The sequence below is a fragment of the Megascapheus bottae genome, chromosome 13, assembly GCF_031878675.1.
Source record: "Megascapheus bottae isolate mThoBot1 chromosome 13, mThoBot2.hap1, whole genome shotgun sequence".
NCBI lineage: Eukaryota > Metazoa > Chordata > Mammalia > Rodentia > Geomyidae > Megascapheus > Megascapheus bottae.
The window spans coordinates 35,383,096-35,409,421 of NC_143521.1; the positions used below are offsets into that span (position 1 = coordinate 35,383,096).

The window sequence follows — 26,326 nt, forward strand, 5'->3', positions numbered from 1 at the left end:
TGAGGTACCAAACTTGTTAGTACTGGTCCACTAGTTTCCAAAAGCTCTTTTTGTATTGTATGACTCAGGGCTCATTAAACTTCTATATAAAGCTAATGAGGTATCATAAATAGGTAGATAATCAGATTTCAAAACAGACCTAGGCTATGTCTTAGGATCAATGCCATGCTGATTTTTCCGTTAATTCTCAGGGGAATTTTGAATGAAGGATTTATCTGCCTACATATAATATATTACAGTTAGAATATAGACAAGTGAATTTTGTTTACATCTTCAGAAATGTCACAATGAAAACCCCTTGTAAAAATATAGGATAAGAAAAAGTATAGAAATGTGCCTTTCACTTTCAATGAAAATCAGCCGTGTTTCCCCACAAAAATGATTAAAAATTTAATAAAATGATATTAGCAAAAGTCAAGAATGTGTCCTTTTATACAAATGTCACTGTTAAAATAAGCTCAGTTGAACAACTTAAAAGATTTATTTTGGCTTGCAGCCTTGATGTATGGTCCATTGTTTCCGGGCCTCCGATGAGGCAGTAGAGGTAAAGCTGTTCAACTCATGGCTTCCAGGAAACAAAGAGAAATAGCAAGATCCAGGGCCAGGAAGAAAAGGTATCCTACTAGTCACCTACTGTTACAACTAGGCTCCACGTGCAGGAGTTACATCTACCTCTCATCTACTCGTTCTTCAGGTAGTGATTAACCTAACTACATCCGTTGGAGGACATTTGAGAGCCCAACCATAACAAAGACCCAGTCTCTGGATATCATCTGAACAATAATTTGATCCCCTTTCCTTTCACTCAGTGGGAAGTGTTACTGTCTACTGTCTCTACATTATTACAGTACATTGATTTTTATTCCCTCCTTACATTCCTGCTCAGGAAGCTCAGGTTTTATTTTTATTTATTTTGCCTGTCTTGGGCTTAAGCTCGGGGCCTGAGCACTGTCCTTGGGCTTTCTCAAGGCTAGAACTCTACTTTAGCTAAAGCACCACTTCCGGATTTTTCTATGTATGTGGCACTGAGGAATCAAACCTCAGTCTTCTCTGCCACTAAGCCAAACTCCCAGCCCTCAGGTTTTATTTTTTATATTAGTTAAAACAAGATTATACAATTATTTGTTTATTATTTTGTTGTTGCTGTTGTTGATCTCGGGTCTTGAACTCTGAGCCAGGGTGTTGTTCCTGAGCTCTTCAGCTCAAAGCTACTGCCCTACCCATGGAGCCATAGCTCCATTTCTGGCTTTCAGGTGGTTAATTGGAGATAAGAGTCTCTTTGACTTTAGTGCCCAGGCTGTCTGGCTTTGAACTGCGATCCTCAGATCTCAGCCTCCTGTGTAGCTAGGATTAGAGGTGTGAGCCACCAAGCCCAGCTTACTATTTATTTTTTGAGGTAGATAAAAATAATGAAATAACCATACAACAACTCCTCAGTTATCAGTACTAAGGCTCAGACTCTTACATTCTTGCTTGTCTTTTTAGCTCTTAGCTTACACTGGAGTACTTAAACCATACATCCAATCTAGTACCCCTTAAAAATTGCTTTTTATTTTTCTAATAAAATACAGGAATGGGAGGGTGGCCCATGGTAGAGTGCTTGCCTAACATGAATGAAGCCCAGGGTTTGAGCTCTACCACTTGAGCCTAAAAGGGAAATTTCAAGCTGAGTTCAACAAGGTTTATTTGCCCCTGGTGTCTCTTCTTTTTATATAGCATTTCTCCACTTAAGAACTTACATCAGCATTCATCAAGTTGTTTATTTAGAACTCCATAATTTCCATCAGTCTTTCTTAATATGGAACTCCACTCCAGCCATCCAACACTCAACTATTAACATTTTAACACAGAATGAAAGGAATATTTACAAAGTAAAAACCCAAAGCATTGCCTAGCAAATAAAAGCAATTCAACAAATGCAGGTTTGTTACTATCTCTGTCTCTCTACACCTATATTCTGTCTTCATCTATAGTCATGGAAAGAGTAAAAGAGTAAATTGTGAATGTGATAAAATGGAGAAAAAGATAATTTCCCCCAAAGTCTGTGAAAGAAAAATTGTTAACTTTGCTTAAAAGTGAACTAAAAAAATAGAAATCATACTTGAACTTGATGTTCCCTAAGTGTGTAGTTTGCATTTGAACAGAAATTTTGAGTCTAATATTCTTTATTAAGTGCATCAGTCATCACATCTTTTCTCCCTATTTCTCCTTGCAAGAAAAGGCTCTTCTAAAGCAAGTCCTGCTGTGTATGCATAATAAACACCTTTCATAAAAATACCATTTTACCAGCTCATTAAATATTATTGCTCATGAGCAGGTAAAAAACAAAAATCTAGATCAGATATACTTGTATCTTTTCTGTCTTTATTTTTCTATTGGACACTTAAACAGAAGTACATGACTCCTCTATAGTAAAACTTTCTAATCAAATTTGCATGCAAGGAAATTAAATGCTTCTTAATAAACAGACAAATAAAATCCTCACATTGCCCTACAGATTTAGGCTTCAGTACTAATACTGTTATCAAATCCGAACTAACAATTCCTGTAGAAAGAAATGCCTTCTCCCTACCTATTTCCTCTCCTTTTATCTCTATATAGATTTAGATGTATACATATAGATATGTTTGTCTACTCACTTCTTGCCTTGGCCTACCCTTTTCAAGTACCCATGTCTTGATGTTTACTTTGTTGAACTATGTTGTTGGCTTTCTAGGGACTGCACTGCTTCAGTTCTCCCCTGAACCTATCATATTTCATATAATACAATTTGTGGACACTTGCATATCACTAAAGTACTTATGAGGATGTAGCCTTTGCATTATGCAATGTAAGGGGAGATTACAAATGAGTTTTATGAGGACAAATGAACTGAAGGGAAGGGTTAATATATCAGTAAGACATGGTGAGACACAGAACTTCAATAATTGTACCCCAATTACTTCATGCTTGGACAAGATCATCTGCTTTCAGGATGAAAATGTGCATGCATTGCATTTTTGGAGCATTCCAAAGTTCTTCTCGTTGGTGCTATTTGGTCAGTGTGTGTGTGTGTGTGTGTGTGTGTGTGTGTGTGTGTGTGTGTGTGTGTGTAAAACTTGTATTCTCTCTTGTGGCCTGTGATGGTGATGTTGATTAGGGAAGCCTTCTTTTCATAGATGTAGTGACAAGAGGTGAAGATGAAGCCTCAAATGCCACTTAATAGGATGCATTCTGATGGTTCTGGGATTCTCTGAAGGTCCCTGTGGTGATGCTGCCAGGTAATTACTTCCTCTCCTGGTTGGACCTTCAGGGAACTAGGATATGCAGGGGCAAAAGTGAAAGATGACACCAATGGCTATTGACTCAGTAAAACTAATGTAAAAATAATTAGTAATGGTGCCTTTGGCTAACCATTGATTATAATAACTGTGTTGCAATTAATATAGTCATCCAAGATGATATTCTGGGAAGAAAAGTAGAGAGATAATTGCTGGGAAATTTTAGACATTTTCTTCTTAAAGTTAAAATACCTAATTCACCTTTTTTTTTATATTCCAGTAAGGAACTCTGTGATAGATTCGGGGTTCCTTTTCCCTGTTGCAATCTCCTGGAATTTCTTCCAGATTTGCCTCCCGAGCACCAGAGAAAGCTCTTATGTCACCAATTCCGTCCCGTGTTTCTTCCTCAACTAGGCTTTATGCTTCTGATTCTCAGCCTGGCTTACTCTGCCTAAGTTTATACTGCCAACAACTCAGCAGTAACCCATCTACATCGTTGTAAAACCCAATAAAACTTCTCAGGCAAAGCAATTCCATCTTTCAGCATTATCTTAGACTTCCTGTAGATAAAACCGTGGGCCTTTCTAATACAAAGAACTTTTTGTTATATTTTGTTCAGTGCTGTGTAGCAATTAACAAAGATGGTCAAGCTGAGGTCTCCCCCTGTAAAGTTAAAGAGATTCATGTTTATATAAACCCATTAACTTTCTATGTGACAAGCACCTTTAGTAAAACAAAAGACCAAACCAAAACAACTTTGAATTAAAAAGATATAGGAAAAAGAAGATATTTTTTCAATTATTCATTCTGCTTAGATTAATTTTATCTAATTATCATGATATGTCAGGTACATGTGCTAAAGTTCATAACATGGTGAAGTAAAAGAAAAAATAAGAAATAAAAATGCAAATTTTGAAGAAACTGGGACAAGAACCATGAAAAAGAAAGTAATTTAAAATAAATTAAGCAAGATTCATTGTGTTCATATACTACATTCCTGAATGGCAACTGCTTTGTACAACTACATACACATAAAATAAAATTAAACAAAAAGAATCCAAATTTTTCACCATGTCTTTTTCTGTCTTACAGATGAAAAAGAAATATTTTGAGATGAATCTGAAATAACAGATCATTTGTCCCAAACAATTGTCATGAGTTCCCATGCTCAAGAACCAAAGAAAGCAAAGTGGACAGAAGGGATTTCTATTGAAATTTAGAATTTCTTGATACTGTTAAAAATAAAATGAAATAAAACCAGCCAGAATAAAATTACAGAGAAGAGGATATTGTTAAGTTATATGCAAGCAGTGATGTAATGTTCGTATCACTCTTTTATTTGCAATGCATTTGAGAATTTACTTATTTATTATTTTAATATTTATTGAGTACTATGTGAAAGACTCAGTGCCTTGAGAAACATATTTTAATCTCTTTTTACTACATAGGCATCCAACATCTAGACAGTTCAAGTATTTTGTACAAGGTTCCTCAGCTAGGAAACCACAACACGTGAATTCACTTTCACCAGGGTCCAGTGAGTTCCACTTCCTCTAACCCTCCTGAAGAATCCTCCTTGAATCCACCAAACATAAAGAAAAGAAGACAGAATCATCAAGAAAATAAAAATATAAAAAATTTAAAAATTAAAAGAAAAAAGAAGAGAGGTCTCTTATCTCTATATGCAGTTCAAATATATATATATATTTAATGTTAATATGAAGAGGAACGTAGATATTGTCCCTTTGTGTTTCTCTTTTAAGAGTATCCTGTTTTGGTCTCATTGTATAATCATATACAATGGAATCTTGTGTAATTTACCAGATCCCAGTGTATTTTAGATTTAATTTCCATTTGTATTTTTAATCCCCATATTAAATGAACATTTATTATAATTTTCAAAACTACAATAAGACAAGAAAGCCCTCTTGATATCCCCATACAGCTTGATCTGTGTTCTTTTGGCTCTTATCACCTTCAGAATGTGCTGGCGTCAGACCAAGGTGCACTTTGCTTTGCCTTTCTAGGACATGAGCTGTAAAGAAGGCAGATACCCAAGGGGGAGAAGTCAATAATTGTGCAATTCTCCCTATGACAGGGTATATTTAATTTTAGGAACTTGATGTGAGAGAAAAATGCTTTACTCTTTCAGAGAAAGTCCCAGAACTCTCAATGTGTTCATCACTAATTAATGTGACATTTTGGTCTCCACTAAACACAATGCCTTGTTTACCTTTCAGTTAGGTCAGAATATATTATTTTGGTTGATTTGGTTCCTAATTGTTGCTTGTCTTTAAGTTACAGTGATACCTTTACATAGAAATTTTATACTTTTATGTATTTGTCATATTTTACCTTCATAATATGTGCATTTTGTGACTTGAGTAAAGCAACCCAAAACCATGTAAAAATCTTTATATTTTCTTATTATACACTAATATTTGGGGTTATTTCATTCAGACTGGCTCTTTAATTAAAACAGAATGTATTTTTATATTTGGCATGGAATTTCTAGTAGATAGACATTTGTCCTAATGTACCTCATTAAAATTTCTCCAGGTATGAGGCTTAGTTTTCACTTTCCCTTCCATTCGATTGACCTATTTTTACACATGGCCACAATCGTGTTGTAACATATGACTTTATATTTAGGAAGAAATATCACCCACATTTTTCTATTTCAAAATAATGTAGTTTATTTTATATATTTTATTTCCTAACTCCATCTAGTTTGTCAAGTTACATATAAATATTTTGTTGAAATGTGTATTGACCTGACATTGCAGTTACATATTTATTTTGAGGACAATTGCATTATTACCATATTATTCTAGCATGGATTTTATTATTTCTCTTTATTTGATCTCTCCACATAGGTCAATAAAGTCCAGAAGCCCAAAACGTAAAAAGTTTTCTCCATAGTTCTTTTATTCTGTTTATCTAAATTCAGTATAACATTTGTTTTGCATGCTGAATATGACAAGTTTTTGTATTTTAAAACAGTTAATATTACTCATGTATAGGAAAGTAGTCACTTTTTGTACTAATCATAATATGTCTAGCCTCCTTATAAGGGAAAAATTTTCATTTGTTATGGGTAACTCATTATTTCAAGATAGTAATGTCTTCTTTTTCTCTTTCCAAATACTTAAATTCACTTATTTCCAATAAATTTTCATGAAAGGTTTTCCTTATATGTTGTTTACTTTATTTATTGTCAAAAATAAGTGCAGATGTTCTTCATCTTTTACATTTCATAATGAGCCAAATTTGGTAATATGTATATTTTGTAAGTTACAAAATTGAAATAATTTGTGTCAAATTGCTAATGGCATGTGTCTATTGTTTTAAGTACTCTATCTTAATTATTTCATCCTTCTCCATCTTAAGGATATCTTCTCTTATCAGATGTACCACAATTTGCCCATTTTTTTCATTTTATTTTTTTTATTTTTTCATATATTTTTATTGTAATTAATAGAAGGGTTACATTATATTTGCCAGATAGAAGGTACATTAATTCACGTACATTGATACCCTTTCTCATGTCTTGGTCCCCATTTCCCTCCCCCCACCCCCACCCCTCATTTTTCCCCCCTCCTCTATCCAATTTCAAATAACCAAATACAAATATATCCAATATATCAGATAACAAAGTAAGATACTGTAACAATATGAGATAATCAAGGGATAGCAAAAGAGATGAGAGATAACATAGTACGTTAAGGGCAACAATCACTCATTATATGGCTTTTGTTTCTATATCCTAGAGGTCCTTTCATTTAGTGTCATACTATATGGCCTTATGTATCTACGTTTTGCTCTATTGCAAATATTTGCTAGGAGAGATCAAGGTTTCTACTGATTATGACAAATGAGGGAAACCATTGAGCCTATCTTCCTTTGAGTCTGGCTTACTTCACTTAATATGATTTTTTTTCTAAGTCTTTCCATTTCCTAACAAATGGGGCGATGTCATTCTTTCTGACAGCAGCATAGAATTCTGTTGTGTACAAATACAACATCTTGTTGATCCACTCATCAACTGAGGGACATCTGGGTTGGTTCCATATATTTGCTATGGTAAATAGTGCTGCAATGAACATCATTGTGCTAGTGGAAGCCTACAGAATGGGAGAAGATCTTCACCAACTACACAACGGTTAAAGGCCTCATATCTAAAATATATCAACAACTCAAAAAATTGAATCACTTCAAAACTAATCTCTAAAGAAACAACCATCCCATTAAAAGATGGGCCAAAGACTTAAAGAGAGTCTTCTCTGAAGAAGAAATAAAAATGGCCTATAGATACATGAAGAAATGCTCAACATCTCTGGTCATAAAAGAAATGCAAATCAAAACAACTTTAAGATTCCACCTCATTCCAGTTAGAATGGCCAGGATCAAGAAAACTAATAACAACAGATGCTGGAGGGGATGTGGCCAGGAGGGATTACTACTACACTGTTGGTGGGAGTGCAAACTCGTTCAACCACTATGGAAAGCAGTGTGGCAGTTTCTCAAAAGACTAAACATAGAGCTCCCCTATGACCCAGCAATTCCACTACTAGGCATTTACCCAATTGTCCATTTTTTTCATTTTATTTTCTATTTATCTTCCTACTCTTTTATTTCTTTCTTCTACATTGAGCTTGTGTTATTTTGTGTAATTTTGCTCTTCTCCAGTTCTTTGAGTTGAAGGCTTAGATGAATGTTTTACATTTACTCTTTTCTTATTGCGATTAACAACATTTAATACTACAATATTCTAGATTTAAGGCTATAATTTATTCCACTTCATATGGGTTCTACATATGGGTCCTACAGAATTTGGTACATAGTAGTCTCATTATTCCCCATTTTAAAATACATTGGTTACAGTCTTTTGTTGATACACTTTGCATGACCCAAAGCCAAATAGTAATGTGGAACATCTTATTTAAAATGCATCATGAAAAAGCTGATTCTAGTATGAAGTATAAAACCTTTCCTTTTCTCCTTTGGTTTTCTGTCATAATGAATGTGTTTGTATATGTGTCTGGATACAATAGTTTTATTTTTCTTTGCTTTTATTTTTGCCAGTTTGAACTCAGAGGTGTTTTAACTCAGAGTCTTGTGCTTGCTAGGCAATCACACTACTACTTCAGCCATGCTCCATGTATCAACTGCCCCCACCTTTTTTCTGGTTTTATTTCAGGTTATTTTCCCAGCATTTTCTATGGGGATTACCTCAGGTCTGGGCTTTCTCATTTATGCCTCCCAGGTGTAAACCATCATGTTTAGCGTATTTGTTGGGATGGATGCTTTATAACTTTTCACTGGGACTGGACTAAAATTGTGATCCGCCTGAATTCCACCTCCTAAGTCTCTGTCATATCCATGAGCCACAGTGCTAGCTGTGTCACAGTATGATCTTCTTTCATTTGATATTGATCTAAAGAAAAATTAAAAATTTAGAAGATGACTATGAATTTTACTTTTATTGTTAGGTTGTGTGTGTTTGGTATTTCCTTAGTGGGACAAACACAAGCAGGAACAACAGAGGAAAGCTTTATTTTGCTCCACATTTTAAGAAATTTTAAGCTATGATCAATTGACTTCTTTGGGACATGGTGACACAAACTTCATGGTGGGAAGAATGCAGGATAACAAAGTTTCTCACTTCATGCAGAAGGGGGTGCCAAGAAGAGACAGGCAAAGAGGACCTACACAAAATATCATGTCTCATAGCCCTCCGAATTGACTGCATTTCCTCCAAAGAATCTTCTCCTTTGTAGTTTACATTGATAAGGGCAGAGAAACAATACTGGAATTGCTTCCCATCCACCATCTGAGGACCAGGCCTTGCATGCATAGCTTGGGAGGGACATTTTATATCTAAACTGTAATAATGTGCAATGCCAATTTCTCATGCAAACAGGAAAGTGTTTACCTGGTATGTAGAATTTCCAACATTATACAGTTGCTATTTCCTTGCATACTAGGGTGAAATGCAGCACAAAAGCCAACAGCATTTTTTTATTCTACTTCTTAATATATGTATATTCTGCCAACACATTTTTTCCTTTGGTCTACTTATGAGTAAAAGATTGGTAGAGAAAAGAATTATGCATATTATTTGCCATATTCTCATTCTTAGCATAATAATGAGTAGGAAAAATATTATAGTAATTTTAAGACATTTGTGCTTCTTAGCATGTTAGTTTTTTTTTATGTTCTAGAAATGTCTAGTTGTTATATTGAATGCAGCCTCTAGGGGCACATAGCATTTATTCTTTCATATTCAGTTAATGTATAACAAATATATTATAAACACTTCGTGTATAGATGGTTTACTGTTGACTAACTTTGTTCTGTGTTACATTTTTTGGTTCTAACCAACATCTATATTCTCTCAGTGAGACAAGACAGGACTTTTAGTATATTATTGTTTCTTCTAAGAGCTCTTATTCCATGTATTATATTTTTCTGGATCTTGAATACAGTTTGGGAATTATGCCTTCATGATTTACCTTTTTGCATTTCCAATATATTCGTGTGTGTGTGTGTGTGTGTGTGTGTGTGTGTGTGTGTGTGTGTATGTGTAGCTTCATGGATCAACCTCCCTTCTGAGATCTAGACAACTAACTGAGATTTTAAAGCTTATAAGTTTTTATAAGAGAGTAAGAACTGCACAAGAAATGGTATGACATCTGTTTCATTTTCCTCCATGTTTTGTTTCTATCTCTTCTAGATCAAATCACACCAGGGTAACATAAATTGTGAAATCTCTAAAAATCCAAAGTACAATGCTATACTCCCTGGTAATACTTGAAATATATACACTACAAATAGAAGGGCTGGGGTTTAATTTGGTTTTTCCATACGATTAACTTGAGTTCTCTGGAATGTACTGTGCCAAAAGGCAATGTATTAGTAAAACTCATAATTGCCAAAATTGAGTTATAAAATAATTTTTTATTTTTAAAAGTGAGGCAATTTGAATACATGTTACTAATGTTTTAATTATACATTTACAGCTAAATCTATTTTTTGCTCTTATAATCAAATGGCTAAACTGACAGAAGAAAACCAATAAAAAGCAAATAGAAGGCTAGTAGCTCATGCCTATGATCCTGGCTATCTGGAAACCTGCAATCTGGAATATTACAATTTGAGGTCCATGTGAGTAGGAAACTCACATTCCATCTCAAAAATAATAGCTAAGCTCATCTCAGGAATAGTAGTGAGAATTAAATAGGTGGATCACAGTCCAGATGCAGGCTGGAAAAAAGAAGTGTGACCTCATCTCAAATTTAACTAGTATAAAAAGAAGCTGGAGGTATGATTCTTAAATGCCTACCTAGCAGGCTTAAGGTTCTGAGTTCAAACCTCAGTGCCACCAGAATCATAACCAACACAAATAATGAAAACCAAACAGGGACAAGTTTTATTTGTTCTTTAATCTGTAAAATCAGAATTTTCTGTCTTCTACTTAAGCTTTGACCTTGGCCTAGAAGTTTTATATACAACAGCTGCTAATTTAAGTAAAAGAAGATAAACTCATAATTAATAATTGACTAATTGTTCTTCTGTAATGCCAATGTATAGTCACAGTTGCACTAAAATCAATTATATCATAGCCCATAATGTCTAATTAATTAGTAACTGTATTGTGTTTTCTAGATAATGAATTATTATGACTCCAGCTCTTTATGGTGGATAGTTTCATCCTGATAGATACCTCTTGCTGGATTCTTTACTCAAATGGCACACTCTGCTATTAGAGAGTGTTTGTAAATTGTACAGAATGAGCATCTTTCAAGACTTGCATTAAACTACAGTAAGTCAAAACAGAATGTGCTTTTTTGAGTTCTTGAGTCCTGTTTCTTAAGTATTTCATGAAATATTATTCAATATTTATCACAGCAAAAGCATAATCTCCTATTTATGCTGATATTCTCACTGAGCACAAATCTGTCCCTTGATGAAACTACTGTCAGTGAACTTACATAGACAATTTTACCAGTATACTCTTTAAATTTTGTAATGGTTTCATTAGCAGCATTTCACAATCGCTTGCTTTTAATTTATAAGGCTTTAATACAGAAAAGAAGATGAATATATCTGCCTCTATTGAAATGCTAGGTTTAGACTGAAGTGCATTATGAAGTGACATAAAAAGTTCAAAGCAGCTCAAAGCTGACAGAATCTGATGATTATTTAATTAAGCTCTGGAAACTCTTAGCAGAAATTTCGATCCTGTGTCAGTTTTTCTGAACAAGAAGGGCACTGAAAGAGTAAGCCTTCGAGGGATCTTACTGTACAATGTAGCTCTGAGATTTTGGAACTGGAGACCTGACAAACAGCAAGTTAAAATATAATTAATTTCCTGATGTTTTGTGTAGTCTCTTTCACAGTATATGTGTTTTCCCAATTTTTCTATAAGTTCTAGGGTTCACATTGTAAAGATATTATTTTCCTTTAAACATAGTCGCATATTAAAGCCGAGCCATTGAATTAACATAAAGTACCTTTTATTATTCATCTGAATACATAAAATTATGTATGTCAGAAAATAGTGCAACCAATTAACTAGAAAGCCTACAGAGTGGGAGAAGATCATCACTAACCATACAACAGACAAAGGCCTCATATCAAATATATATCAACAGCTCAAAAAATAGAATCACTTCAAAACTAATCTCCAAAGAAACAACCATTCCATTAAAAGATGGGCCAAAGACTTAAAGAGAGTCTTCTCTGAAGAAGAAATAAAAATGGCCTATAGACACATGAAGAAATGCTTGAGATCTCTGGTCATAAAAGAAATGCAAATCAAAACAACTTTAAGAAACAACTTCCAGAAACAAGGACATACTAAATCCACTAGCACAATGATGTTCATTGCAGCACTATTTACCATAACAAAGATATGGAACCAACCTAAATGCCCCTCAGTTGATGATTGGATCAACAAGATATGGTGTTTATACACAATGGAATTCTAGCTGCTGTCAGAAAGTACAACATCAACCCATTTGTAAGGAAATGGAAAGACTTAGAAAAATCATATTATGTGAACTTAAGCCAGACTCAAAGGAACATAGGCTCCTTGGTTTCCCTCATTTGTCAAAATCAGTAGAAACCTTGGGCTCTCCATGCAGAGATTTACAATAGAACAAAACCTAGATACATAAGGCCATATAGGATGATGCTAAAGAAAAGGACCTTCAGGATATAGAAACAAAAGCCATATAATTAGTGATTGTTTTCCTTAATGTACCATGTTATCTCTCATCTCTTTTGCTGTCCCTGGGTTTTCTCATATTGTTACAGTATTTCTCTTTGTTATCTGCTATATTGTATATATGCTTATTTGGTTATTTGAAATAGGATAGGGAAGGGGTGAAAACAAGATGAGGGCAGTGGTGGGGGGAGGGAAATGGGGACCAAGACATGAGAATGGGTATCAATATTTATGAAGTAATGTGTTTTCTATCTAGTGAATAAAATGTAACCCTTCTATTAATTACAATAAAAATATATGGAAAAAAGACCTGCATAGGAAAGAATGACATCGCCACATTTGTAAGGAAATGGAACGACCTGGAAAAAAATTATGTTAAGAGAAGTAAGCCAGACCCAAAGAAACATGGTTTCCCTAATTTGTAATCATCATTATATGTTTAGGATTCTTCTGGCAGAGGATCACAATAGCTCTAGTGCTGTGTGTGTATGACCCTACAGAATGAAGCTAAGAGAAATGAACTTCAGGATATGGAAACAAGAGGTTTACATTATCTGTTTTCTTAATGTAGTATGTGAAATTATTTCTTTTTTTCCCTTATGGTTTATCTCATGTTGTTACTGTATCTGACTTTGGTACTTGGTATATTATATGTACATTTATTTGCTTATTTGAAATAGGGAAGGGAAGGAGAAAGGGTAGAGGGAGGGAAAGTGGGAGAAAAGCACGGGGAGGGATGTCAATATCAAAGAAGTAATGTACCTAATATTTGATGAATATAACTACAACCTCTACATACATTATCCTGACAATAAAATAAAATTCAAAAAGAAAATAGTGCAACCAAACATTTGCAGAGATGACTGGGTTAAGTTGTCTAGGGTCCAGTGCCTGAACAAAGAACTGATTTAGAAGGTCACTTTTCATTTTCTTATGTGTTACCTTTCAAATTTATTTTTTATCAAAAGAGCTAGATATGGTATTAAGTAGTACTGTGTCACAGATGACTTAAATAAAGGCTAATAGTCAGGTAAAGCTAAGCTATTTGCTCTCCAAATTTTCAGCCATACCTCTTAGTTTAATCTTACCAGGGTGTGAAATTTATGAGTAATGCTACCTTTGGTTTAGGATTGTAGGACTTTGAGGGTAGTTTATGAGAGTTTCACTTTAAAGACTAATCAAAATGTGTTTACTCTATCAGTGACCAAATGTGACCTGTCAAGTTTCAAAACTTCTAAGCCACAGTTTTCTCATGCAGAAAATAGGCTCTGTTGGATTATGGTGAGTTATGAAAGATGCTGCGTAACTCATGAAGTGTAGTGTCTACTCCACAATAAGCATCCTCTGATATTCAATAAAGTTGCCTATCACTACTAGTAATATATGGACTAAGCAAAGTAGGCCTAGACAAACGTGTAGTTCAGTAATAGAACACTTATCTAGCATTTTGATCTCCAGCAATGAGAAAAAGATACTGTCCATATTTTATTAGTGTGTTTGTACCGCTCAGATCATTGTCTCTCATACGTATTGGAAAGATGGCATAAAGTAACATGTTTCAATTTGATGGTGTAAGGCATTACTTTTAAAACTGTGCAATGTGGTGAGTTCTATATCAGCCTTACTAATATGATAAAGTGCATATCAGGTGTGTATATGTACCCACATCTCTGTGTTTGCTTTGTTGTTCTATTTATTCTTTTTAAAAATTTTATTGTTAAGTAGTTGTGCAATTCCATAACTTGGGTTATGGCTACAATGTAGTTTGACCATCGTCACACCTCCTATCGGTCTGTCTCATTTTCTCCCTCCCATCTCTACCCTCCAGTAATGGAATTCAACTTTATGCAGTGTACACTGAATGTAAGGACTGCATTTGCTCACCAACAATCCTATGTCTTGAAGCAGGTAGTTCTCCCGCCCCCAAAACATAGGACTTGAAATTAAGATATAATAATAATAATAATAATAATAGTTATTCTCACTCAAACATTGAAAACCTGGGCAATTAAAAACATGAGGATTTCTTTTTAAAAGTAGGAATCCCAGAATGACAAAATGGGATAGAGGAAAAGAATAGTGAGGGTACTTTTGACACATGGATTTAGAAGTATAAGAGAAGACATAAAGCTATGGAACTGGAACCTGAAGGAACCATAAGGTATTAGAAATGTGTGTGGTAACTGCTATCAATAGGAGATGGGTAAATGAGTGTGCATATATCGTATATGTGTATTGGGTAGAGCATGTGCCTATGTGCGAATATGTGTTGGAACTGTGTGCAGAACAGAATGTGGCCTTTGTAGAAAGAAAAAGACAGTAATGTGTTATGGAACCAGAGATGAGGTAAGGAGACAATCAACTTCACTTAAATTGGGATAATGTAGAGTAGGTATAATAACCTGTGTTCCAAAATATTTAGGGCAAATAGTTAAAAGAGTGAAATACAGTCATTGTTCTAAAAGCTATAAATAGTACTAATGAGTGGCATTATTTGAAAAGACAAATTGAAATGCAGGTAAGAGGTTTCTAACATTATGAATTGCCCTAAATAGAGCATATTCCAATACAACATTCTGGGCTTCTAACTATTATAATTGTTTACATAGAAACAGGATGATAATCCGACAGAAATTGTAAGAGATCGTATTTTAATAGAGAGACCAACATCCTCTAATGAGAGCCCATATAATTTTGTTATTAAGGATTATATCATGTTCATTTATAGAAGACTGAATAACTCAACCAAGTATCCTCCATTAGACTAAGTGGATTTGTTTTGAATTCAATGGCTTCTGTAAGTACTATAAACTTGATAGCTTAAGAAAAACAAGCATCTATTAAAGTCATGAAATTTGAAATGAGTTTCATTGGACTGATATCAGGAAGTCTTTGGTATGGGAAAATGGTGTTTGCTTATTCTAGCTTCTTCAGTCTTCCTTGAATTCCCAGGTTTGTAGCAGCATTGTTCATTTTTCTGTTTCCTTTCCTTTCTTTCTTTTTTCCTTTCTATTCGTATTTCCTCCTCCTTTGTAGCAAATCTACCCTCCTTGTTCTTCCTGTGAAACACTGAATTTAGGACCCAACAAGACATCCCAGAATAATTTCACCCTCAAAGTCCTTAATTCCATCTGCAAAGTCTTTTATCATAAATTCCAAATTTGTACTATTCTTTTCTGAGGCCACATTAAAGCCTACTCTTCTGACAAAAAGTCAGATTCCACATTTTTACTCATTCATAAGCAGAGTAGGGAAATGACTTTTAAACATCTACCTAGTGGTTATCAGATCGTAACCACTCAAAGGTGGTGTGCTTTTCATTCTATCACAGAATGAAATTGAATTCTACAGTGCACATCTAAGCTTCCATTTCCCATTCATTGTGGTGAATCAGCACCAAGCTACCTCCACAAGAGGCACATTTATAAATCTTAAAGTGAAGAGAGGCAACACTCCTATTAAACGGTATGGGCCCAAAAGGTTGCATCTCACTGAACATTATTGGAAATACCTGAAAACATTTATTGGCATGCAGGCACTCAAGATCTGAAGCAATTCAGTGAATAAAAATCTCCAGAAGTCTGGCTTTCTGCCAACAGTTGATACTGTTCTTGGAACCTTAGTGTCTGTCAGGGTTTTTATTGTGGCTGCTGCTCTTGTTGGTTTTGTTTTCGTGCCTCCTTACAAACTCTCCTTCCACCTTCGTGACCAGGAATGTTCTCAGGCCTAGGGATTAGGCCTAGGCCTAATCCACAATCATAATTTGCAACCAGCATAGTTTTATGTTCATATAGATTTGTTCTATCCAGTATATCATAAAGGTACTTCCAAGCTGTATTTACAGAGCAGCTTTTCCCCCTCCCACAGCTGTCAGATAAACTGTAGAAACAGCATCTCATTAATCCAAGTCTTATAGATGTTGAACAAGAAAACATGGAGTATTGTTCAGAGATTTGGAAAACAGATAAATCATTTGCCTCATATACTATGTACTTGTGAAAAAGGAAGTCATCAGAAAGTGGCTACTTGGCATGTGAAAAAACTGACACCATCAATGAAAACGAATGAAGATACAGGTGCAGAAAATTAGGATAAGTAGGTTTTTCTTCACAAGTCTTAATTCCAAAAGAACCTGTATACCTTAGTGACTCATTTTTGTTTAAGCATAATAAAGGTAAATATAGTATTGAATCCTAGACACTACAGATAAAATGAGATTTTTTTCCCCCACGGTGAGGTATGAATCCCATGGTTTATAACCAGTCTCTCACCTTCAGACTTGTTCTCTAGCACTTGAGTCATGTTTCCACAACTGCTTGTTTTTCCCCTTTGCCAGTCCTGGGGATGTACTAAGGACCTGGGCACTGTCCTTGAACTTTCTCAAGGTTAGTGTGCTACCACTTCAGCCACAATACCACATCCAGCTTTTTCTGTGTATGTGATACAGAGGAAGGAATTCAACGCTACATGGATTCTAGGCAAGCACTCTATCACTAGTCTATACTCCTGGCCTGCTTCGAACTGTTTTTGTTGTTGTTTTGTTTTGTTTTGCTTTGTTTTTGTTTTTATTTTGTGGGTCATAGGTCTTGAACTCAGTCTGCCTCAGAGCTGTCCCTGAGCTCTTCAGGTCAAGGCAACCACTTTACCCTTGAGCCACCGACTCCACTTGGAGATAAGAGTCTTAGGTGCTTTTGTGCCTGGGCTGGCTTTGAATCTTGATCCTCAGATCAAGACTGATCTGATGGTTGTTTTGGAGATGGAGTCTCTAGGATACCAATGTAAGATTTTCCCCGCAATCCCAAAGTTTGTGAAGTCCTTCTTATAGATCATTATTAAAGTTTTATCCGATTCCATTGTTTCTTTGTTTTGCTTTATTTGTTCAACTCAATTTTACTTGGGTTTATCATTTTTAATTAAAAATAAAATAAAACAGAAAAGTAATTATTTTTGAGTCAATCAATCTCTATGTGCTTAGTTATTTCATTAAAGCAATTTAATGAAATTATTAAATTTCTATGAGCACAGCCATGGGATGGTGCTTCAGAAAATACAAAAATGATCTCTCTCCTTTTCAATATGTGTGAGTGTGTCCTGTGTATTATATAAGGCAAAGTCTAGTAACAAAAGTTCAAAATGACTAGAGAAATAGCAATTATTTTAAAGAAAATGGCTTCCACATATTCAGATAGATTCAAACAAACTACCATTATTAGAAGAGTAACAAGGACAAAATAAGAAATCACATTTCACATTTTCCAAATGTGAAAATGAAAGTCTTCAAGCTGGCAGCAACGTTTCTAACAAGCTTTGAGTCTTTGGAGAATGGCAAGATTACCTTTGAAAACCTCCTCTACTATAGATTTCCGGAAGCACACGTATTTTTTCACATGTTTTTCCTGTCACAGCATAACTCTTACTTTTCCATTTTATTACTATGACTTGGTCCATGACAAAACAAATCATTCTCTTGAACCACATAATTGTAACAAAAGCATTCTCCTCAAGGAAATCCTATTTTGGAGGGAGATATGACAACAGACCTGTGACCCAACTTAGTGTGGGGATAGGAGGTACATTTTTAAAAATATTTCTTATGAAGAGTGTTTATAATTACATATGTCATCTACAAAGTGCATTTCTTTTTGAAGAAAGTCAGCTGGCAGGTGCATTCTTACCAATTTCTTATGATTTCAATCTTAAATTTCTACCAAAATTCTACGCTAAAGAGTGGGTCACCAGCCTGTTTCACTTTGACAAGGTGGTGGAATCTTGAAGAGGTGGTTTTATGGAAAATGGGGACATGTGAATGTAAGCCATATTGGATGCTGGACCTCCCTGACTCTGTCTTTGCTTCCTGGGCAACACTGAGTGAAAGGACTTCTTTGATCATGCTTTTCCTGCCATGATGCTCTTTCTCACCACAGGCCCTAACGCAATAGAGTCAGATGATCATGGATGGAAACCTCCGACTCTGTGAACTAAAAAATTATTTCCTCCCCACAGTTGTTTACCTCAGGTATTTGGTTACATTGTTATAAATCTGGCTAATGAGTCACTGTACTTATGGTCAGAAAAAAAAACAATACCTTACATACAAAGTGATGACTATGAAATATCAAATCTATAGTAAAGTCTGTCTATATGTTACAAAAACTCAGAGAAGTGAAGATCAGTTTGTTAAATTGGTTAAGCATTCAGTCTGTTCAAGATACCATGGTTGGATATAAAGGCAATGTTTCTACCTTCAAAGAATTTACAATTTAGGACTAGGAGACACTATAAACAAATGAAGATCGGTCATTTATTAGACTAGGAGGCCAGTAAGATGTACAATAGGATGAAAACAGGAATTCTACATGTTTCCCTCTGACTCATTTTTTTTAATTCCCCTCTACCAAAAATGTGGTCAAGTAATGCTAGCCCAAAATTGTAGAAAACATGAAGTAATGCAATGCTTTTCCAGGATATATAGATTTTATTCATCCAAGAAGCCTTTCATGCTAAATGAATATACTTTTATGTGATCTCCGTATGTCAAATTAGCCCAGGAATTTTACTGATGAGTTTGGAATGAACAGTTGGCCCATAACTTGCTTCTGTCACATTTTTATTCCTTTCTTTCCACTGTGTGTTCTGTTTAAACCTGCGTTACATCCAGGTTATATACTTGGCCACCTGACAAATCTAGACTAATTTTTATCAGGGACTGTGGCTCCATGTAGACATGTACATGTGTGTAACATGTGAGATCTGAGTTGACACATACCTAAAACTATACCTTTCTATATTAGTTGCATTGAACAAATGCTTATGGAACCTATTGGAAGTTTCTTTCTCTTTTCTATGACTTAGTTGCTTAATACTTAGAAGCATAGGGCGCTAATACCTAAGATGGATTTGTTCATTCTGCTCAAGTACCACGTAACTATTCACACACCATTAAATTTAGTACCATTAAAGGGTAATTGCCCTTCTGGGAATCATGCCTATTACAGACAAATTTTACATATCTAATCTTTTTATCATCACAAGGCAGATAAAGAGATGAAAATAAAATATTTTCCAGTGTGCAGGTGTATGCAGACTTTATGTGGAAATGTTTCAGTATTAAATGAACAAAATAGTTGCACTCTTATCACACACATCTACTTTCAGAGCTACTCGACAATGAAGTGACCTTTGTAAAGGAAAATGTATTGACATTTAAGTTTCTATCTCACACCATCTGACCACATGACTGGAAAATGCTTTTTTCCCCCTTTTATTTCAGTGTAATAAAGCCCAATGGAATTCACCTAACGCCTTATTTTGCTGAGTTTCACAAATTGAGCCTGCCCACAGTAGCATCCTCCTTCTTTCTTTTTTTTGTTACTGGATATAAAATTTCTTACTATTGCTATAATTTTTAGTGTAGAAGTAGGAGAAGCAGGAAAAGGAGGAGAAGGCAGAGGAGGAAGAGGAGAAAGAGAAGGAGAAATGTTAGACTCTACCACTTGAATTACATCTCTAGCCACATTTTCCTTCACAAACAAACTGTGTTTAATGTTATTGCTCACAGGGTGAAAAAATTTTTGAAAAGATAATTCAGGTCCATGTTTTTATTAGTTGAGGAATCACAAAACTTATAATAGTCATACTATTACATATATCTAAGATGTAGTGATATTTAAATTATTATATCCTTGGTGACGAAGGCATTTCAGTTGATTTTAGGCCACTGAATGGAATGATGCCTGAATGCCTATAGTGAGCAAGCATCTAGAAAAAAAATCAAGGTGACTTAAGTAAATCATTATTTCCTTTAAATTTACTTTTCTCTGTGCTATGTCATAAAAACATACACATTGGTTAAATGTCTTAGTCCCAGTACAAATTTACTATGTTAATAGTAATGATTTTAAGTAGAATTTTTAAAGTGCTGGTATAATTTGCAGATTAAAAAATGAAAACATTTTAAAATGCTGGCATATATTGAAAGGAGACAACTATTTATCTCTAACAATACATGCAGAGAACTACCCATTATTCTGCACATTCAAAAGTTTTGCAAAAGAAAATTAAAGGTTTTCTTTGAATAATGATATGAACACTTGTTCACTTTGATGAGGGGTTTCCTCTTGGCCCACAGATAATGTATTTAATACTCTCAGTAAAACATATATATATATATATGCATACATATGAAAGAGATAGGTATCTTATATATAGTTAAGTAGCATTAATGTGTAATTTATAAGAGTTATTAAAGTCATTATAAATTTCAATCTGTAACATCTTTTTTCATTGATCTTAATCTCTGGAGAAATGCTATAATCAAAAGTATCTTACACAGTTTTAATACCACAAAGAAGACCGTATTTCTGACCATGCCCTGATCCATCTTATTTCCCATTGGGAGTGAGATGAGACTGTAGCTGATAAAAATAAGTAATAAAGAACATGGAGATAGAATCAAAAGGAAAAGAAAACAGTATGAGGAATTCAATTAGGACTTATTTGACATGAAATGCATCTTGGCTTATCTTTTCTGAAAAGTGCAGAGATCCTTGAATACATTGCCAATGTTTTCCTCTGGTTTTATTTTTTAATCATTACCCATGTAGTGTTTGAGTATACTTCTGAACTTTATTCTAACACATAGCTCATCTTCCTTCTGTCGGTGACTCTCCAGATCATAGTTCTATGTTTGGAACAAGTCAGGTGCCCAGTGAAACGTATTTGAGTAATCTCAACAATCCCTTCTTCAAAGAGATCTTCCTTGAGCTCCCATCCCATTAAGAAAAGTTATAGCTTTCCCTTTCCCATATGTACTATTCTGTTTTATTGTCTAGTATGTACATCTGTTGAGAAATGTTTTACAATGTCATTGGTCATAATATCAATTTATTTAGCTAACACAAACTTTATGGAACTTTATACCTCCTTGGTATATGTCATTAGGACATTTCTTTTTCTCTTGTCAGACATGCTACCTTGTAATTCTCACAGATGGGTAGCACAGTGTTTAAAAACAGCTAGTTTCTTAGATATCACCACAAGAAACAAAGACAGTGTAACACACAAGCTGGCTAACTTAGTGTGTGATTGTGATCCCAGAACTATAGGAATAACACGTATGTAGAAGTATTAGAGTCTAACACCAAGCCACAGCTAAAAGTGTTAAACACTATTTAAAAAACGACTAAAGCAAAAAGAGATAGGGGAATGATTAATTAGTAGACTATCTAGATGATACAAGGCCATAAGATCAAATCTAGTACCAGTAATAAATTTTCTCTCAGTGAACAGACTAGGAATGAAGCATTTGCTTTTCTGGCATCTCTTTACATAGTGTCCTCCTGACACTATTACTTCTCTGCCTGGGTCTTTCTATCTGATATGCAGTCCCCTGCCTATTCTGAAGAAATCATTTTTCCTCATGACTCATTTATCTCCAATTCAAATTCGTTTGCTCAGGTATTTGTGGTTTAATCCTTTTGTCACTATTGGGAGTGAAAAATCCTGCACTCCTCTGATAGAGACTTTTGGCTAAGGCAATGTGGAAGATTGACAGAAAGAGGGAAAACATTTATTAGCCTTCTATGTTGCATTAGAAAGGTGAGTTTCATGCTTGCTCAGAATCACATTTACCCATTAAAAACAAGTTAGATAAGCAGATGCTCTGTCTCTACTAGTCTCCCCTCTGTATAAACACACACACACACCTAGAAAGAACCCTTTTAACAGTGCAAAAAGTCTGTAGTAATAAACAAGAATAAACTTACATTTTAAAAATTCCACCGATGTACCTTGGTAGAATTTCATTATAGAGAATAAGCATGCAGTGTCCTTTCATAAGTAACTTATATAGGCTCAAAATAGCCCTATTGGCCTGGGGGAGTATTGATATTTGGGGGATGAGCAAACAAAGACATAAAGGAACTCTGTATCTTTCTTGATAATATGAGATTTTTAGTTTCTAGAGAGAAAGGATTTGAATTCTGGTCACTATGACTTTTGTTCAGCATTATTGCCATTGTGAATAGATCCTTCTAGACAATAGAGACTGTGGCTGACTGCCAATATCTAGTGTGTTAGTCAAGAAATCGAGGGGAGAGAGAAGGCACACACAATTAGGTAATTTGAGAGAGTTTAATGGAGCAGGAATAATTACCTTGCAACCTAAAGAGGAGCACCTACATAGAGAGAGAGATATGAAGGAGTAGGAAAAGAGAGGAGGGGAAGAAGACTGAGTGAGTTGCCTGAGGGTTATGCCTTTGGTTTAGGACTAGAGCAGGAAGGGATTGAAGGCTTTGCCTAAATCTTTGACCAAATCTAACTAGAAACCAGAAGGCAAAGATACCTAAAGGTTTTAAAAAAATTACTATAGTTACAAATACTTCTGAGATTTATGAATACAGATTCATCCTAAGTATCCACACGCATCAGCATTTCTTTCTATTTTTACTATATTGCTGACAGAGGAAATTTGAAGTATTGCTTTAGGACTTTTGCTCTAACTGGTATATTTAAGTCTCTGAGAGGCAATGTGGTTCTCTCCGTAGATACAGGATACGAACAGATACATATGATGAAGAGCAATTAAGATGAGATTACAAAAGTTTTTTTTTTCACAACTTTTGAAATCTTCCTTTTGCACCACTGAATATTTATGCCAGAGAGTGACCTCAAACTCCTGGCCACAAGAGATCCTTCTAACTCAGCCTTCTCAGGAGCTGGAACAATGTTTATGTTCCCTGTGCCCAGCTGTGCTTCTTCTGCATAATAGGAGTTCATAGTGTCATGTATGCAGGAATGCAGTAGTTGTTTGTTTTGAAAGTCTTCCTGTGGGTTGGTCTTTTCACTTTTCTGTGAAAGCTAGCCATGCTGTTTGCTAAATGCATCAATACCAGACCTGGGCTACTTCATAGGCTTGGTGTGCACTGACAGCATCGTATCCACTAAATGGCCCAATGTCAATATGTCGCTTCATTAAATTGGGTGGTCTGGGTGGACTCAAGTGATTAGAATTCCGGAGTTTTCCAAGTGTTTGCAGTATTCAACCAAGGTCTCTGAATTAAAGCAAAGATTACCTAGCCTACAGAGTGGAATCTCCTGGGCAGGTGTTTAAATAAAATTGCTAATGCCTGCCTCCTACTATGATGTATGTAACTTCTTTATAAATAATCACTGTGGTGAAATAAAATAATTTATCAGGCTCTGAAATCTCTGAATGTTTAGGGTCCACTCAATAAAAGCTTTATTATGAATTTGGGTAGGTGATAGTGCTCCAGACATATTCAGTGGAGATCTGAATCCCAACAGTAGTGTCAAGAAAATAAAATGTGTTCCCTCCAAGAAAGATTATGATCATTTATTTGAAGGAACTATCTTTGCAAAGTAACATTTCTCTGAAAACAGTCCTCCTGGGTAGTTTACCTCAAATGGTAAGCCTCAAATTTTAGAAGATACTGTATTTTAGCTATATTATAACACCATATTAGACCTGTATATACCCTATATCACTTTTAAAAAATAATTCTAAGAAGAGAGTCAGGAAACAAGTTTAACAGATGATAAGATTTATCATTTCCAACTTTGGGTCATAAATGATGCTATTGCACTTCTGTGTCCAGGGACTGTCCCTTTGTAAAACACACCTGTGGTACTTTTCTCTTTTATGATGGCAACGTGTATGCACAAAAGAAACTACCTGTTCCAGTGAAACAAAAATCAGCTGTCTGATGAAGCAAGTATAAGACTGCCCAAATATTTGTGTGCATCTTTTTCAAATTTCAGGGAGTACTAAATCACAAAAATCTACTTTTCCGTGGAAAGCTTTTCATGATCTACTATGACAGGCATGTTCATGGAGATACCTCTTGAATTTTGTTGTCATAAATGATTGTATTTCAATCCCAATAGAGTATTAATTGCATTACATCTGGGCTAGTATAACAGATATTTTCTTATAATAAATATTATTAGAATGACAAATCTGTTATTTAATTTGGCCTCCTAAGTTATTCTCTTCTTTTTTTTTCTTTGTAGGACCACCTCAGAAAATAGTGTCACCTAAACAAGAACATGAGGACAGGAAGCAGGATAAAGTCACAGACAAAGGAAGTGAAAGTGGGACTTCCTGTAATGAGCTCTCCACCTCGAGCTGTGACAGCCACTCAGAAGCCAGCACTCCTCAAGAAAATCCATCCAATGCTCAGCAGGCCACAGCTCACCAACCTAACACCTTGACCTTGGATCGTCCTTCCAAAAAGGCACCTGTGCAGTGGATGCCCCCACCAGACAAACGCAGAAACAGTGAACTCTTTCAGACCCTCATCAGTAAGTCCCGAGAAACAAATCTTTCCAAAAAGAAAGTCTGTGAGAAGCTAAGTGTGGAAGAAGAAATGAAAAAGTGTATTCAGGATTTCAAAAAAATCCACATTCCGGATTATTTTCCAGAGCGCAAACGGCAATGGCAATCTGAACTGCTGCAGAAATACGGGTTATAGTAACTGTCACCTTTCTCCAGTGTCTCAATGACATTCAGTGTTTACGACTGTATCACTGCCTGACTCAAGCAAGGGTCAGTGTGAATCTTGCTGCTCTTCCTTTTTGTGAACAGTGAATGTGGAACGGTATTTTCTTTTCATTCTTATTTTTTGTTTGCTGTTTTGTAGAAACCTCATCTAAAAAAAAGTGAAACCAATAAATATAGAGTCAAAATGGTATATCTATCTGATTCAAACAACTTACTTTGAAAGAACAAAAGGAAACTGCATGATCAAGAAACACAGAAGCTTGATTCGTGGACTATGATCAAGTGGACACATTTGTCATTTTGTAACTCACCAAAAAAGAAAATAAAGAAAGAAAAGAAAAAAAGACAGAAAGAACTCCATCGTATTAGCTTCAATTAAAATGACAATATGAATGAAGCAACATCAAGTAAAATTTTACATGAAGTGTATAGTATACTAAATCTAAAACTGTTTAACTTTAATGCAATAACAATATTATTTTTGCATGAGCACAATGTTACAAATAAGTCATGAGAAATATAGGAAGATTTGTTTGTTGCTTGGAAAGAAAATTTTCAAAAAATAAAGAAAAAAATTTCAGGCAAAGCCTATAAATGTAGAGTGTCTAAGAGATTGAACTTGAACTTCCTTTGTTCAAAGCTGTGAGTTTTTTGTATGTGTAGGTATTCCTATTTGTCCAGATGGTGTAAATATACCTTATCATGTTGTGTTATGGCATCCACGTTCATCCATCAATGCTAGTCATGATTATTTCTGTGAAATGAGTCTTTTACATCAGGCTGTGAAAATTTGTCAAATGATGCTCTGGAAGATCCTATTATGTTAATCAAAATAATTAGGAGAAATGATAAAGAAATTTATGTATTTATTAAAAAAGGAAACTGTGTGAGAATTCTTTGGCTTTCTATTGACTCTTCTTTTAAAAATGTTCAAGTTTTTAAATTTTTCTTCAGTTTTCCTTTGTGAGTCAATACTGAGGAATGGTCTGTTCAGTTATTTTTGCAAGTTTAAGCCCAAATCAAATGGCCATAGAATCAGAGCCTGGTGTTGATTAACATGCCATTAATCCACAGGAGTATAAAACCTTCATCTGAAAACACATTACAATTTGAATTTTAGGTGACAGCTCAATTTAGACCCTATTCTAAAACAATTGGCATGCTACTGCTTACACACTGAGAAAAATTATCAATAGAACATTATAAGGTCAGCCTTTACAAAAAGCGAATTTTTTCATTTGACGCCATACATCTTTGCTTTACCATTTCCACAGAGAGAAATACATAATATCATGAAGTTTTGCTAAAGGAAAT

General features: G+C 34.9%; 1 protein-coding gene across 1 annotated transcript in view; it reads left to right on the forward strand.

Annotated features, from left to right (window-relative positions):
- Positions 1–25,905, forward strand: part of Kctd8 (potassium channel tetramerization domain containing 8) — a 187,030-nt gene extending 161,125 nt beyond the window's left edge. The window contains exon 2 of the mRNA XM_090343654.1: positions 24,523–25,905. Coding sequence (XP_090199780.1) covers positions 24,523–24,983 — 461 coding nt within the window. The 3' untranslated portion in view covers positions 24,984–25,905. The remainder of the gene's footprint in view (positions 1–24,522) is intronic.
- Positions 25,906–26,326: the final 421 nt, after the last annotated feature.